Source organism: Equus quagga, chromosome 2, assembly GCF_021613505.1.
Source record: "Equus quagga isolate Etosha38 chromosome 2, UCLA_HA_Equagga_1.0, whole genome shotgun sequence".
Taxonomy (NCBI): Eukaryota; Metazoa; Chordata; class Mammalia; order Perissodactyla; family Equidae; genus Equus; species Equus quagga.
Window position 1 is genome coordinate 143,729,007 of NC_060268.1, and position 16,363 is coordinate 143,745,369.

A 16,363-nucleotide genomic window follows, 5' to 3' on the forward strand; every position below is an offset into this window, starting at 1 on the left:
GATGGGCATGTGACAAAAACTGACCCAATCAGCCTGAAGAGAACGTTTATTCCGTGGTTGAAGGAAAGGTTCTCTCTCTTCCATTGTATAAGCGGGAAAAAAAGCATACACCTTCCTCACTGCTGACTGCCATCTTGCAAAAATGAGGGAAATGGAGAGAAACAGAATTCTGTTGTGGCAGGGGCTATGATTTTTGTTGTAATTTTTTCTGATTATAAAGTAAAGTATGTTCATTGTAGAAAAAATACAAAAATGCATAAATAGAATAAAAATAATAAAATAAAAAACAAATAGTATAAAAACCACATAACAGTGCCAAATGGTTAACAATTCAGTGTGTTTCACTTTGCATTTTTACTGATACATTTATTTTCAAAACCACAATCATAACAAATATGCAATATTAAATCCTGATTTTCTTACCCAGCATTATGTATTATGAGCTTTTTCTCCCATTAAGTATTCCAATAAGACATTAAATGGAGGCATAATATTCTATTGAAAAATAAGTATCATAATTTATTTGATACTTATAAAATTATATACATAAAAATAAGTATATAATTTATTTAACCATTTTATCTATGAATTTTGGAATTTAACAAGTAATCTTAAAATGTAATGTGAATCAATAATGTGTGAAAATTTTGCAAAAAATGAAAGGTAACAAGGAAGACTTTCTATATAAAAATAGTAATATATAATATAAAAGTGTAATTGCTAAAACTATATTGCTAATTGAGTGGGGCTGACTAGGATAGAACAAATAGCCGAGAAACAACGTTGACTAAAACTAATATCACAGGTGAAATGTTCTATAAACACAAAGGGTAAGAACCCAGAAACTAGTATCTGCTGTTCATGTCAAAGTTGAAAAAAATCTAAATGAACATGCGGGGGAAGCAGTTAAATAAATGATGGTGCGGCCTTAGTTGTTGTCTTTAAAATATACCACGCAGACCTGTGTACAGTCATAAAAAGATCTTTAAGACAAATTAGGTGGAAAACTCAAGTCCAAGATCAATAAAAAATTATGAGTAAATAAGTCATAAAGTTTCATTTGTGAATGCACAAATACATAGGAAGAGGTGTGAGGGTGGTGCTCCTGGCAAGGAGAGAGGGTAGAGTGGAGGGAGATGAATAGAGCATTTTACTTCTAACTATTCTCTATGCTTCTGTGTTTTTTCAAGTTTTTACAGCAAGATATTTTTTGTTTGTAATTTTAAAAGAAAGGAAAAAAATTTTTGATTTTATGTTTTAAAAAAAACCCCTATAGACTTCATAATCAGTGAGAAATGTCTCAGGCAGACAGTTTTTGGTATGAACATGTGACTTCAGAAATGCCAAGGCAAAACGTTTCAGACTGTTCAAGTTTGAGGAAGGCTATTTAATCTCTGACATTTACTAAATTGTCTCACCATTCAAAACACTTAACAGTCAATCAAATGGAAAACTATAATTTTATCCAATCAAAATTTAGTGGATGCTTTTGAGAAGAGCAAATGCTAGAGGTGAGTAGGCCAGTGTATACTTGGGGAAAACATATTTGTAAGTAAATAATGAATATTTAAATATAAAATGTACATGAGATGCAAAAACAAAGATTTCATGTCATAATTACCTACCCCTCCAATAGGACAAGAGCTATTGGGGTTGTCACAAGACTCTCCTGTGTTGATGCAATGCGGGCCGAGAGTATTTGGGGACACATCTCCCAGGTTTGATGAAGCAAAAGCTGCTACGTACGGTCCCTGCCAAAAGAAACATCCAGTTGCCTTTTATTCTGTTTCATTTCTCATAATGATTTCCATTAAAAATGCAAACTCAATCCACTCTGGTGAACTATTCAAAATCATTTATATACAATAAAAGAAGGATGTACAATATTCCAAGAATTTTTTTTTTCTCAAAAGGCTCACATCACAGTCGGCATACGTGTTATTACTCATGATATCAACTACCAATAAAACTGTTCCAAGTTGGAGAGTTTCAAATTTGTGCCTCAAACAGAAACATTTTGACAAGAAACCCAATGTGCAACAACAAATTATAAAAGGCTGAAATTCAGTCTAGTCTCTGGTGGTGTACCTGGAGCTCAGAGATCCATTTGCCCTTTAAAAATAAATACACTATTGACTCAAAAAGAAAAAAGTCAACCCAGATTTTCCTGTTGCACGACTGAACCTAAATATAGCATCCGCTATCCAGACCAGCCCCTCCATGTATCTTTTCTATACTCTTCCATCTGAAGTAACAACATATAACCTTTAAAGAGGAGTGTGAAGCTTTAACCTCAACCCAACTGGTCTACCATTCTACCTTAAAACTCTTAAATTTTCTTAGGGAAAGAGAAAAGCAAGTATCAGAGATCATGTGTCTTTTTTGGTTCTGAAAAGATAGCTTATCTCAATGTGCCTAGCACCCAGCCAGTGATCATAAATGGGAACCTCCTTTCTTTTCCCTAAAATGCAGGCTAAAATGAAAAAATAGAGGTTTGTCAACAAAGGAGCTAAAGATCAGACCAAATGTTCATGGGGCTAATATCTTTATAATGGATCATTTAGTCTAGGCAAGGGCCTGGGACTCTCATCCCATCATATATTTCTCTGCATTTGGGGCTTGGACACCGGGGTCAAGCAGAGCAGGCTCTCTCTTCCCACTCACCTATCTGTAATCAGTAATTTACACAGAGCTGAGGAGCTGCCTGGAGTACAGGGACTGGGTTCCTGGCACCCCATCTCTGATCCCATCCGTCACTGCATTTCAAAGTTACAAAAACAAGTCCAATGCATTAGGGTTGTCTCTGACTTAGGCCTTATTGCAGGAAAGCAGAACAAAGTCCTCGAAAGATAATTCACCATTAAGAGGGAAGTCGCAACCAGTGAAAAGGACTCATCACCTGTCATTCAGATTCTGACACCATCAAGAAGGTGCTTAATACTTTTACAGCTCTGAAAACAAAAGTAAATATCAACACAGTTTATCATATTCCCAAATTGATCAAAAACTATTATATGTTACAAAAATCTTTAACTTGCCCTTCCTTATCCAACTATTCGTAACTTTATGAAGCCATCAATATAAGTAGTATTTGACATAAAATTTATTAGTCATTTTTACATTTTCTTTTCCTATTAGGGAGGTTGGAGAATTCTTACTATCCAAGCATATCAGTGTGACGTCCATGATGACATTTTACTCTGAAGATTTGAATCAGCTATTCTGAACGTTGTGTGAATGATGACACTCAATGAATTAGGATGAAGTTTTCAACAACATAAATTCTCACCTCTCCGGGTAGGTAGCCTTTGTTCTTTTCTTGCTCAAACAGGTAAGATGCATAGCCCATATTGTCACTATTTACAAGATGATTGCTGTTGTTCATGCTGACTGGGTGGACAGCAAACCAGCTGAAACAGAGCGAGAAGCCCTAAGTTAATGAAGAGAACCAGGTAACTGGGGCCAAGAACAATGACTGGGATCTTAAGTTTTCTCCAGCAAGAAAAAAAATTTTAATGATAGGCATTTCACATTTAGGTTCTTTCATTGTCAATAAGATTAAATCACTAGTAATAGACCCAAGAAGTCCAATCATTTAACTTCAATTAAAAATACAAAACTCTCTTTTTATGAATATTTCACCATTGTCATCTTCATCATAAGCTTTTAACAAGATCCAAGACTAGTCAGTTACCAGAGGGTAAACCTGAAGAACTGCATAGAAATAATAGACTTTGTCCTTCAAGACAGGTGCACACGTAATAATTATTCAAATCACTCCAACCCAATTCAATAGACATCTACTGAGAGTCTGCTGTGTGCCAAGCAGTGAACAAACTGCAGTTTACTCTCAGAATCTGCAAGATGTGGACAAATGGCTTTACTACAGCGTGACAAATGTTATAAAGAAACAGGCATAAAGTGTTTGGGGACCACAGATGACTAGCAATTAATTCTTAAGGGCATCTAGGGAGAGGGAACAGCAGAGTAAGTGCACGGAGGTGTGAAAGAGGATGTGATGCGTAATTCAACACATCCTTATGCATAGGAATACCTTGTTCAAGTGTAGAGCTGTACAGTTTACAGACTAATTTCACATCTGTTACCTTTTTTGAACTTCACAACAACCCTCAGAATTAAGCTGTTATTACCTCCACTCTGCAAGGTGTCTCAGGGAGGTAAAATGGTGGCCCACTTGTCACAGAGGACCAAGACTCAAGTGTGGCTCTTGTGACACTTTGTCCAGTGGCCTTTGTAGGATCAAACTTCCACATGGGTGAAAAAGATATTTCCAGAATGGAAGGCTGTAAAGCAGATTAACTTAAATGTTCAGGAAAAGAGAGATACCAATTCAGAAAGCATGAGGCTAATTTAGAATTGTTAAAAATCTTTTGTTGATTTAGTTCTTGCCCGGAAACTTAAACATTTCAGCTTACATTCCTACCTAAGTGATATAGTGCGCAAAAGTGAACATTTGCTTAATGACTAAGAATGTTTTTGGACTTGAAGTTCATCCCTCAGGTTTCAGTTCCCATTGCCCAACAGGTAAATCTGTAGGTCAGAGGTGGCTGGCACAATACCCACGGGGGCTGGGTAGGTAATGTAAATGAGTTAGCTGGTTGGTGCAATAGGGACTGGTGTGGACTGTGGAGATCTGGAGGCGTTTGCACAGTCTGAAGACCGCAGCCTCTACTGTGCTCCAGTCAAATGTTGCCTTAGGGGATTGTAAGCCAGTGCTGCCAGATATTCCTATTTTTTCAAAAGAAACCACAAATCCATGTTTTTGTGAAATATTTATCTATTTAAAAATTCTTAGTGAAGTAAATGGCATGGAGACAAGAGAGGGGAACTGTTACAAATTAAGAGACTTAAGACAGGTAGCCACAAAAGTTAGACTGTGGACTGTGTTTGGATTCTGATTCAAGCAAAACAACAGATACTGATACAGTTGGGGAAAACTGAACACAGAGTGAGTTTTAGACCATATTAAGAAATTATTTTTAATTTTGTTGGTTGTGATACTGAATCATAGTTATATTTTTTCATTTTTTATCTGGTAGAGATACACACTGAAATATTTATTAGTGAAATGGTATGATATCTGGTATTTGCTTTTAAATATTCTAGCAAAACAAACCAACAAAAAGGACCAAAGGATGAAACAGAATGTCAGAGTATTGCTAATTATTGAAGCTGGATAATAGTTACATGGAGATTCATTAGACTAATCGCTCTAAATTACTATGTATTTGGAAGTTTCCATAATAGGTTTGTTTTTTCCATGTTGACATCCATTTCAAAATTTTTTAAACAGCGTTAGGCCAAATCACCAGTGTCTAGGCTGAATTCAATCCCCATCACGTGCCCTGTGCAAAGGTACAGAAGTTTAGGCTGAAGGTAGTTCTAAGGTCATCGCCTAGAAATTACTTGCAAGGTTTTCCATATTTTTAAAAACCCTTATATTAGTTTCTTTTTTGTGATTTGTCTCTTTCTTCTAAAACTCAAATGCCAGGGGAAATTCTAGTCAACCAGTGTTTTCTAGTTAGTTGGAGTCCGCTTTTTTTGTAGTTTTACTCCATTTAGTTTGGAAGGAAAATGGGGTGATAGCCATGACAGTTCCATGGTTCCCCAACCAAAATATTTCTGTCTAGTGTGATCACCCCGTGGTCAGCCAGATTCAGCCACACCGCAAGCTCTCCAGCGCAATCAAAGGACACCCATAGGACAATTTTATCAACATTGACTATCATTTAGCACATATTAGGTGAAGATTTTATATACAGGATCTCATTTTATTCTCACAAGAACCCTCTGAGTCACATGCTATGGTTATCTTCATTTTACAACTAAGGAAACAAAGTCTCAGAGTGATGAAGTAAGCTGACCAAGGTCACACTTCTTGTAAGTCAAGAAGCAGGGCTATGAATCCAGGCTTGTCAGACCATAGCCCGTGTTCTTAGCTGCTGTGGGATACTGGCTCTGTCCCTTCTGTTCATTCACTTGTTCATTCAATACACATTAAGTTAACTTTGAGTCTATGCCAGGTGCTGGGGACATAGAGATGAATGAGGCATCATCTTGCCCTTGAGAAACGCTTCACAGGGATGTGACATTTGAGCTGGGTCTTAAAAGATGAGTAGGAACTTGGCAAGGGGATCACTGGAGACAAGTCATTCATACCCAAGGCAAGGAGATGTGAAGGGGTGCAGTGTGTTCAAAGAATGGATAGTTAGGGTAAGCAGAGCAGAATGGACAAGGAGAGATGGTGGTGGTTCCATTCATTCAATCAACATGAATTGATTAGTTGCCAAGTCTGTGGTTGGTGTTGTGTTAAACCCCGAGAAACAAAGAAAAATCAGGTGTGTTGTCAACCGTCAAGAAACCACGATACTATCTGTGGAGAAAGCAAATGCTAAGAATTTTGGTCTACTAATTAGACTCTGGACTTGAATTCTTATTTATTTTCATTTATTTTAGACCTTGCAAAATTAATTGAACTTTTCCTCCACAAAACTAAAAAAATAAGCATTCAAAAAAGTTATTTGAATTTCAGAGTAACAAGATGCTGTATGTTTCCTCGTCTGCCCCTTGAAATACGTGCTATTAAAATATCAGGCTTGTCACAGCAACCAAAGTACTGTGGTAACAGATGAATATTTATAAAAATACACAGAAAGGTGGTCATTTTAATTTAAGAAGGGTGTACTCACAATTTATTTTATCCAGTCAAAAAATATTCAACAAAGCATATTTCAAAAGAGAGGAAGAAATGTTTACGTAGCTTCAAAAGAAGTTAGAAAAAGACATAAAAGGATGAATATGTCCCTGCTAATATACATTTGTAGATAATGGTTATGTCACAGCTAGGATGCACAATAGAAAGCTGGGATCATCTTGAATCAGCATGATGCAATTGAGAGTACTGAGGAAAATCGAGAGATCTGAGATATTATCCTGGCCTGCAGCAAAGTTAGTCAATTTCTGGATCTCTGTTTCCTGAGACTGAAAAATAAAAGATTTTAACTATGTTTTGTGAATCAACAAACTACAGATTAATATAGAATATTGTAATTATTTTCTCCTCCTGTATAATTGAGGCATTTGAAGCAGAAGATCTCTAGGGCCTGTCTCAGTTCAGACATTGTGTGCTTCCTACTTTGAAACAGAAAAGAAAAGCCAAATGCAAAATCGAGCTTCTTGCATATTCTAAAACAGAAATAAACCCATCCCAGGTTCCATTCTCTCAGATCTGGGCCAGCATGTTCAGCATGCAGGTCGTGCCCTGCACAAAGGTGACTGACAAAGCAGGCTAGCAGAGGCTGAAACCCAGCCACTGCTCAGCTCACTGAGCTAGGCACCTCAGTCAGCCCAGAGAAGGGAGCACCTACCTATGTGTGATGTGCACCAAGATCCTATGTGCCAGCTGTGGCCCTCTCCAACCTAAATGCCACCCAATAGGGAAAGAGAATATTGTGCATCCCTTCAACAGTAGTGTTCATGAAGTTGCGTAATAACATGGAAGCTCTTTGGATAAATACAGTACAGGAAGCAGTAGTGGGTTAAAAAATGTTCCCCCATAATTCATGTCTACCAGAACCTCAGAATGGGACCTTATTTGGAAATAGAGTCTTTAAAGATGCAATCAAGATAAAGAATAAGTGAGATCATACTGACTTAAGTCCTAAATCCAATGACTGGTGTTCTCATAACAAAATGAAAGGAACAGAGAGACACCCAGAGACATAGAGAAATAGGTGATGTGAAGATGGAGGCAGAGATTGGAGGGATGTGTCTAAAAGCCAAGGATTGCTGGCAACCGCCAGAAGCTAGGAGAGAGGCATGGAACAGATTCTGTCTCAGAACCTCCAGAAGGAACCAAACCTGCCAACGCCTTGATTTCAGACTTCTGGCCTCTTGACCCGTGAAAGAATAAATTTCTGCTGTTTTAAGCCAGCCAGTTTGTAGTAATTTGTTATGGCAGCCCTAAGAAACTAAGACAGAGACCATGCGTTTTAGTGGCTAATAGTATAGCTCTGGAGCCAGACACAAGTTACTGCACCTGTTTGAACCTCAGTGTTCATATCTGTAATATAATAATAGTAGGAGTATCTGCCTCACAGCATTTGACAATTAAAGGAACAAATGCATCTAAGGTGCTTAGCACAAAGATTGGTTTATACTGAGAATGGGATAAATCATTATTATCATGATATTGATGATGCTGATACCGATACTACAGCTGCTGCAGCTGATGGCGATGATGATAGCAATGATAACGGAAAAGGATACACAGCTCTGTGTGTGTATATATTCCAGAAGATCAATACAATGTTAAAATGAATGGTGTGTGTGTGTGTGTGTGTGTGTGTGTGTGCATTCAACACGTATATTTGACCCATATAATATGGGCACCAAATAATTAAATGGGGAAACTCTGCCCTCTTGTGGCAGAGACTTGAGAGCTGACAAAACACCCATATGCTCCTCTATTTCCCACTAGCAGAGCAGGGCATGTGAATAGCTCTGGCCAATAACATGTGTGCAGAAGGACCACCCAATTTTTATTAGACATTGCATGAGTAGGAAATGTGCACATTGAAAGTCTTTAATGTGTTAAGCCACTGGAATTTCACAGTCCGTCTGTTGTGGCACCTGGCATTTATCACCCTGATTAACACTCCTCTTTTTCACCTCCCTGACAGTCCTCCTCACTCTGCCCCACCACAAACTGGGGAAGGAGAGGAAAGGGTGTTTCCGAATTTTACCAAGGGGGAAACTTGAATTTTAAACAAGCAGAAGCAATGAATACAGACCAGACTGCTCAGATTAAAGAAAGACAATGAGCTGTAGCCAGAGGAGCCCTTCTGAAGGTACTGGTAAACTCAGTGGCCAGCATGCTGGGGGATCTTTCTATCACCTCTCCTCCTTTCGTCATCTTCAAAAGTCCCAGATGAAAGAGCCCCTCTCAGTAATGTAGTTGGAGAGATATCTGGTTTGAGTGGATTCCATTAAGTGCCTACAGTCAAAATTCTTTCACCCTAATTGGTATGATTAAGTGATCAACAAAAGTAAAATACGAAATGGCCAATAAGAGTATTTTTTTAATTCAGTCTAACCAACTAGGAATTGAGGAAATTGAAAGGAAAATAAGTGTTTTCTCTTTTTTTTTTGGTCTATTAGTTAGCAACAATTGTAAAGCGTAATAATACCAAGTTTGGCAAAAACACGGGAAACAACATTTTGCTCATGTGTGGGTAGCAGAAGTATAAACCAGCAAAACCTTCCCAGAGGGCCATTTGGCAATTTATGAGAAACGCCTTAATAATAAGCATTCCTCTTTGGCTCAGCAATCCCACTTCTAGAAATTTAGCTTAAGGAAATCATTGGAATAGATGCAAGAAATTAAGGAACAGATACAAGATATCTGTTCAAGATGCTTATCAGTGTACTTTATGATGCAAAAAACTATAAATATTGAATAATGTACTTAGTTGAGTACATTATCATACATATAATGGAATACTATATAGCAATTTTAAAATGGTGATTTAAAAAATTCTAAGTAGCATTGAAAGATATTCATAAGATGTTTCTCTTGCTTTTTTTTTTTTTTTTTGGTAAGGAAGACTGGCCCTGAGCTAACATCTGTTGCCAATCTTGTTCTATTTTGTATGTAGGATGCTGCCACAGCATGGTTTGATGAGCAGTATGTAGGTTTGTGCCTGGGATCCAAACCAGTGAACCCCAGACTGCCGAAGTGGAGCATGTGAACTTAACCACTACACCACCGGGCCAGCCCCCATAAAGTGTTTCTAAGTGAAAAAAAAAGTTATCAAACTGTATATCCAATAAAGTCTTACATTTTCAAAATACAAAAAAATGTATAAATATGATTAGGAAAAGTCTAAAAGACTATGTAACAAACTATTAACAAGGATTATCAAGTCCCAGGATTACCAAGTGACTTTTAAATTTTTTCTTTCTTTTTTTTTTTTTGGCTGGCTGTTGAAATTTTAGAAAATATATGAACAAAAAAAAGATTAAAAAATCAGTTGAGGGGCCAGCCGGGTGGCACAGCGATTAAGTTCACACGTTCCACATTGGTGGCCCAGGGTTCACCAGTTGGGATCCTGGGTGCTGACATGGCACCGCTTGGCATGCCATGCTGTGGTAGGTGTCCCACATATAAAGGAGAGGAAGATGGGCACGGATGTTAGCTCAGGGCCAGTCTTCCTCAGCAAAAAGAGGAGGATTGGCAGCAGATGTTAGCTCAGGGCTAATCTTCCTCGAAAACAAAAAACCACTTGATACAACACCAAGAGTGAACTCTAACGTAAACTATGGACTTTGGGTGATGATGATGTGCCATGTAGGTTCATCCCTTGTAACAAATGTACCACTGTGGTCCCAGATGTTGATCCAGGGGAGGGTGTATCTATTGGGAGCCTGGGAGTATATGGGAAGTCTCTATACTTCCTGCTTAATTTTTCAGTGAACCTAAAATGGCTCTAAAAAATAAAGTCTATTTAAAAAAAAGATCCCAGCCCTGGCACAGCGTCACTTCTGCCAACTTGTATTGATCAAAGCAGTCTCAGAGCTGGGCAAATTCCAAGGGCTAGAGAAATCATTTCCACCTCTTGATGGGGACTGTGATGGTCACTTTGCAGAGAATATGTGGGATAAGAGCTATTATTGTGGCCATCTTTGGAAATTACAATCTGCCATTTAAAGATTTTTTTTAAAAAATCTCTATCAATCCTAAAAAAAAGTAAGAGAGGAGGTAAAAAGAAGCATTGAAAAAGTGAGACAAATAGCACAAAGTGAAGAAATATAGAAAAGTCCAGATATATAAAAATTTCAATTCCTGAAAATAAACTAAGCTCGTTCATTGAAAGATATTGTCAGAGTGAAAAATGAAGTTATATGATATTCACAACAGATACCTCTAAAACTTAAGAAAAAAGAGAAGTTGAAAGAAAATGATAGAAAAATATACATGGCAAATTCTAACCTGCAGAGAAATGAGTTAGCCATATTAACATGAGAATACATAGACTGTGAGACCAAAAAAATCACTATTAGATAGAGTCACCAAAAAAAACCACCTGATAGCTCAGTACATGGACATAACATTGTTAACATTTTCCACAGTATTTTAAAGCTGCTAGTGCCCAGAGTAAGTAAAGTCAAGTAAACATCCACCTTTACAGAATGACCTTTTAATCCTGCTTATTTCTTATTATACGTTCCATGTAGGGACATGGACAGAAGAAAATGTACCTGAACATTAACCATTGTTAACTTTGGGAAGTGTAAATTTGAGTTAATTTTTCTCTTTTTTCTACTTTCCTATATGTCTCAAGTTTTCTATGGTGAGTACTTATTATTTTTTACTGAAAAAAAATGGAAAAAATAATAACTTTCCAAATCTCTTTGGATTAAGAACTTTCTAGAAATCCAACAATCAAGTCCAATGTCTTCTGCTGGTTATGACAACTGGTTATTTGGTTCCTAAATTTGGGACAAATTAAATTAACAAGCATGATTTATCTCTGTTATCAGTCAGCTACATCCTCCTTGTCATCAAAAACCCTTATTAAGCACCTTCACTTTACATGGGGATGGATCAGACACAGCATGAAAACTCACTACACAGCCAAGGTCTATACTCCCCTGGAGGAACAACACAAACAAGCTGATAGGAAAGTTGGAGCAGGAAGACAGCGTCAAGCTTCACAACAACATAGAAGGGGCAGAACAGGACAGAGAAATTCAGTGAAGGATATAGGAATAGAGAGCAGGGCTTCCCACACCAGAGTTAACGCTCATGGAGAGGGTATTTATAAAGACAAAGGTGAGATGAGACAGAGAAAAGAGAAGAGGTCAAGAACAGTGGGTGAAAGGCAGTCACTGAAGTTTCCATACTTGCTAGTTGAGTGGGGTTAAGTAGTTTGAGGGGAGAATGTAGAGGGTAGAACAGAGAGTCATAGAGACTAGATAGTCAGACATGTAATTCAAGATGTCACAGTCATAGATGGTAGATGTACACACACACCCCCCATGACTGAGTTATGTAAGTCAATATCATTCGAATAAATTAGTTAAATTTCATAAATCGAGTTTTTCTGTGTGTACAAAAAATATTCAAATAGGTTGAAAAATCACTGTTCCTGTTCTTTTTTAAAATATACCTTTAAAGGGCCCCCTTACATGATCGCTTTCTGTAAAAGGATTTGCAATGTATAAAGTAGAAGACAATGGAGCAATCATTCAAACACCTGTTCAGACTTTCTTACAGCTCCGATGAATAGGAGCCATGTTGTACCAACGTCTAGAGGGCTGACAAGGTAAGGAAAAAAAGGAAAGAAAAGAGTCCAGAAGAAAATTTGGCAGAAGCAAAGAGGTCGGAGAAGGGAGAGAAGTGAGACAAAGCTTGTCCTGTTGCACCATGCTTGAGGAAATGAGTCGGTCCCACCCGCTGCCACACCTACAGCCACCTGCACAAGGGCGACTGTGTGAGAAATGGCTCTCCACCACCCAGAGCTGCCATTCAGATTATCTGCCCTTATGACTTTCCTTTTGGTGCAGATGTGTGAATCTTCTGTTTTGTTTTCTCCCTTCATAGTTTCTTCATACAGCTGGTGTCTTGCTACATCAGGATCTCTCAAGACTCAGTTTCTTCCTCTGTTGGATGACAGACTCATTCTTGGAGGTGCCTTCCAGAGTCCCACAAAGGGAATTTGTAAATGCCACACAACTTACATTTTAATTCAAAATTCAGAACATTTCAAACATGTTCTCCACATCTGGAGCAAAATCATTTACTGTTTCTGCATATGGTAGTATCAGGCAAAAAGATAGAGATATTTTCCTTACATAGATAGGTCAACTGGAGCAAATGGCGGCCTCACATTTGTAGAGGACTTAATGGTCATGAAATAATTTCATGCACAAAATTCTATTTCATTCCTCAAGTTATCCTTTCTAATCCTTCAGGAGCCCCTAACTCCCAACCCCAGCTTAAAACACACCAAGGATTTTCCATTCCCCGTGGTATAAAGATCAAAATCTTTACCATGGCATCTAACTCTACCTCTAACTTTATCTCACCACAGCCTGTCCCAATGTCCTCTGCATTCCAGCCACACAGAACTTCTATCAGTTCCTCAAATGGACCACAGGACTTTTGCACATGCTTCTCTATCTGTGTTAAAATTTCTTTTCCACCCTCCATTTTGCCATTTAATTCCTACCCTTCCTTCAGTTTTCAGCTCCACTGTCACTTTTTCATGGAAGCCTTTCCCAGTCTCCCTGACCAGGTCAAAGCCATTTAAGAAGGCTCTACATAACTTCCTTTCTTAGCACTTAACCTAATTATAATTATACAAGTATTTGTGTGACTATTTGAATACCTTTTGTCTCCACTAGTAGATTGTAAGTTCTATAAGGGTAGCAACTACGTCTATTTTTGCTCATCAGTGTATCTACAGTACTAGCTCAGTTCATGAAATGTATATTCCTAATACTTGATAACTGAATGGATAATAATCTCTTTGGGGAGAGAAGCTATTACATCCACAGAGAGTTTAAGGGAGTTGTCAAGGAACACAGACACAGGTATTTGATTCCAAGGTATTTGGTTCCTGATTTCAAGGCCAGGAAATGCATCATCCCAGGATTGGGAAGTATCTCATAGCACACAGTAGGTGCCTAGTGCAGACTTGTTGAATAAAGAAATGAAAATAAGTGGAGGCCGGCCGCATGGCCAAGTGGTTAGTTCATGCACTCCACTTCGGTGGCCCAGGGTTCATTAGTTTGGATTCTGGGCATGGACATACACACCGCTCATCAAGCCATGGTGTGGCGGCATCCCACATGGAAGAGCTAGAGTGACCTGCAACTGGGATACACAATTATGTACTGGGGCTTTAGGGAGAAGGAAAAAAAAAAAAGAGGAAGATTAGGAACAGATGTTAGCCCAGGGCAAATCTCCTCACCAAAAAACAAACGAAAAAAAGAAGTTTGGAAAATGCCATTTTTAAACAAAAAAAAGAAATGAAAGTAGGAAAGAATAAATTGTGAACTTCAATATGGTTTTCAGTGTAAAGAAAATAGTCTTGGCTGTGACTTTGGATGGGTCACATCACCTTTCTAGGCCTTAGCTGAAGTTTGAACTAAATGATCTTCGTGCTCTGCGAATCTGAGATTCTGTGCTTCCAAACTCCTCCTACTTTGGGATTCTGTTTAACATCAGGCACCTTCATGTGGTGGCTGAGTTACTTTGCAGCCCAGATTTGATTTTATGTTTTGGATCATTTTTAATGTATTCAAAGAGCAATTATCACTATGCAACAAGAGGCAATTGCAGGAGCAATTACATCAAGGATAACATATGGCAGCTATAGAAACAATGGAAAGTTATTGCAGAGTGATAAGCAGAGCAGATGGAAAAGTGTTGTTATAACCTTGACAGTTGACCCTGGGGCTTCTAGATATGTTATATAGTTATATGCAAGGAAGCAAAGAACATCTGGGCAAAAAGAGAGCACTTTTGAGTTTTCTGTTGGCATTGTTACATGATTCAGAAACTAATAAAAGGGAAGCGTGAATGGTCTCAGTCATTCAGCCAAGAGTTAAGTTGAAACTATAAGAGAAAAGCGACTTTCTTATCCCCCCAAAATTGGGGTACTCCATCTAGCTAGTCATAGATATATGCTCTTATCCTGACCGCCTCCCAACCAGATTCCCCACTAAAGTGCTCCCCAGTCTGGAGCTAGCTTACTTGTCCAGATTCATCTCTCACCCTCTCCCTGACCTTGCCAATTCTCTGGCCTCACCCTCACTGTTTTTTTCACCCATGAAAAACCCCACGGCTCCTTCAGGTCCAGTTCAAATGTCATTTTCTCTGTGAAAACTTCCGCAATGCTCTCAAGTAGACCTCTGTGCTACCCCCTCCAAATTCCCACAGCACTGACAAATAGAAATGGCAAGCAATAGGATATATTGGAGTATTTGAAGAAGCCATTTGGTGTAAACCTAATTCGGCCTTTGTTTTTTCCAAAAGAGCCTGACGTGGCCATTGAGCAGGCATTATATATCTGCTTTAAACATTTACTATGGCAAGAACAAATGCCCTTAAGATAAAGGTGCAACTTCCCCCAACATTGGCATATCCTTAAGGATAAGCATCTTTCCTTAGGCTAGGAACTGATTGCTGCACTCACCTTTGACCACCTAGCTCACCTGTGACCACCCAGCTTGAGACAACAGACCTGCCACCCTGCTGTGTCCACCGAGACAGCAGACCTACCTGCTGTGTCCATCAATCGCTGTGCCGACAGAGCAGTCTCATGACTATTGTAAAAGGGACATTTCGATCACATATGAAGCATCCTCTTTGGGGGTATATAACCACTCTGTACACCCCACTTCTTGGGTGCCCTATCTTCCTTGGGAAGAAAGGCCCCAGGCCATGGTCCTCACATGTTAGCTCAGAATTAACTCACCCAAATTTTCTTATAGACTGGCATGGATTATTTTTGTCGACAGGACTTATTTATGCTCAGGTGATAGCACTGATGGCCATCTGATTCATGTTGTGATTACTGTCTGTCCGTCTCTGTCTACCCCAATCACTCCTCTAGCCTCTAAGACCCTTGAGGACAGGGACCATACCTTGTTCGTCATAATAGACTCCAAGCACACAGTTGCATGCCTGACTTTTAGAAAGTCTATTGAGTTAAATGCTGGGTGACAACTAATCAGTAGATGTATTTATTGTCATGGAAGAATAAGTCCTAGGATGCCAACCCATGTAATAAAGTTTATTTCATCAGAGATTTTTCAATGACCTCACCTTAAACCCAAAGAATTAACTCCAATGCTAAGAATTTCAAGCACTCCGATAGGCCAATAATGGAGTTTTTAGAAGAGGTAGAATATTACTCTGATTCTTATGTTTCACCTAAAAATATTAAACTCTTTTCAATGCCAGGCACAGAACTAGAGCTTTACATACTTAATGCCATTTAATCTTCAAAGAACCCTATGAGGTATTACGATTCCCATTTTCAGATAGAATAGTTGAGATGAAGTAGATAAGTTCCTCTCTGCAGGCCATGGGGTTAGTAAGTGGCATGGCTGGGATTTGAACCCAAGGCCTAAAACCTAGACCTAAAACCTAAATCCTGAACTTGAACTTCTCACCACCATGCTGTGCTCCACATAGTTATAAGGCCAAACCTGGTATCTGAACTGTGGGTCATAGTCTTTAATGTTTTTCTTCACCTCTTATTACTTTTAATTTACTGTTAATTTTACCCACGTAAACTATTTCACTTAGATATTTCATAATTCTACCTGG

The 16,363-nt window shown here is 38.5% G+C and overlaps 1 protein-coding gene across 1 annotated transcript in view; it reads right to left on the reverse strand.

Annotated features, from left to right (window-relative positions):
- ASAH2 (N-acylsphingosine amidohydrolase 2) overlaps window positions 1-16,363 on the reverse strand; it is an 81,767-nt gene that overhangs the window by 44,449 nt on the left and 20,955 nt on the right. The window contains exons 8-9 of the mRNA XM_046654351.1: window positions 3,290-3,410; window positions 1,626-1,751 (exon numbers count right to left, since the gene is read on the reverse strand). Coding sequence (XP_046510307.1) covers window positions 1,626-1,751; window positions 3,290-3,410 — 247 coding nt within the window. The remainder of the gene's footprint in view (window positions 1-1,625; window positions 1,752-3,289; window positions 3,411-16,363) is intronic.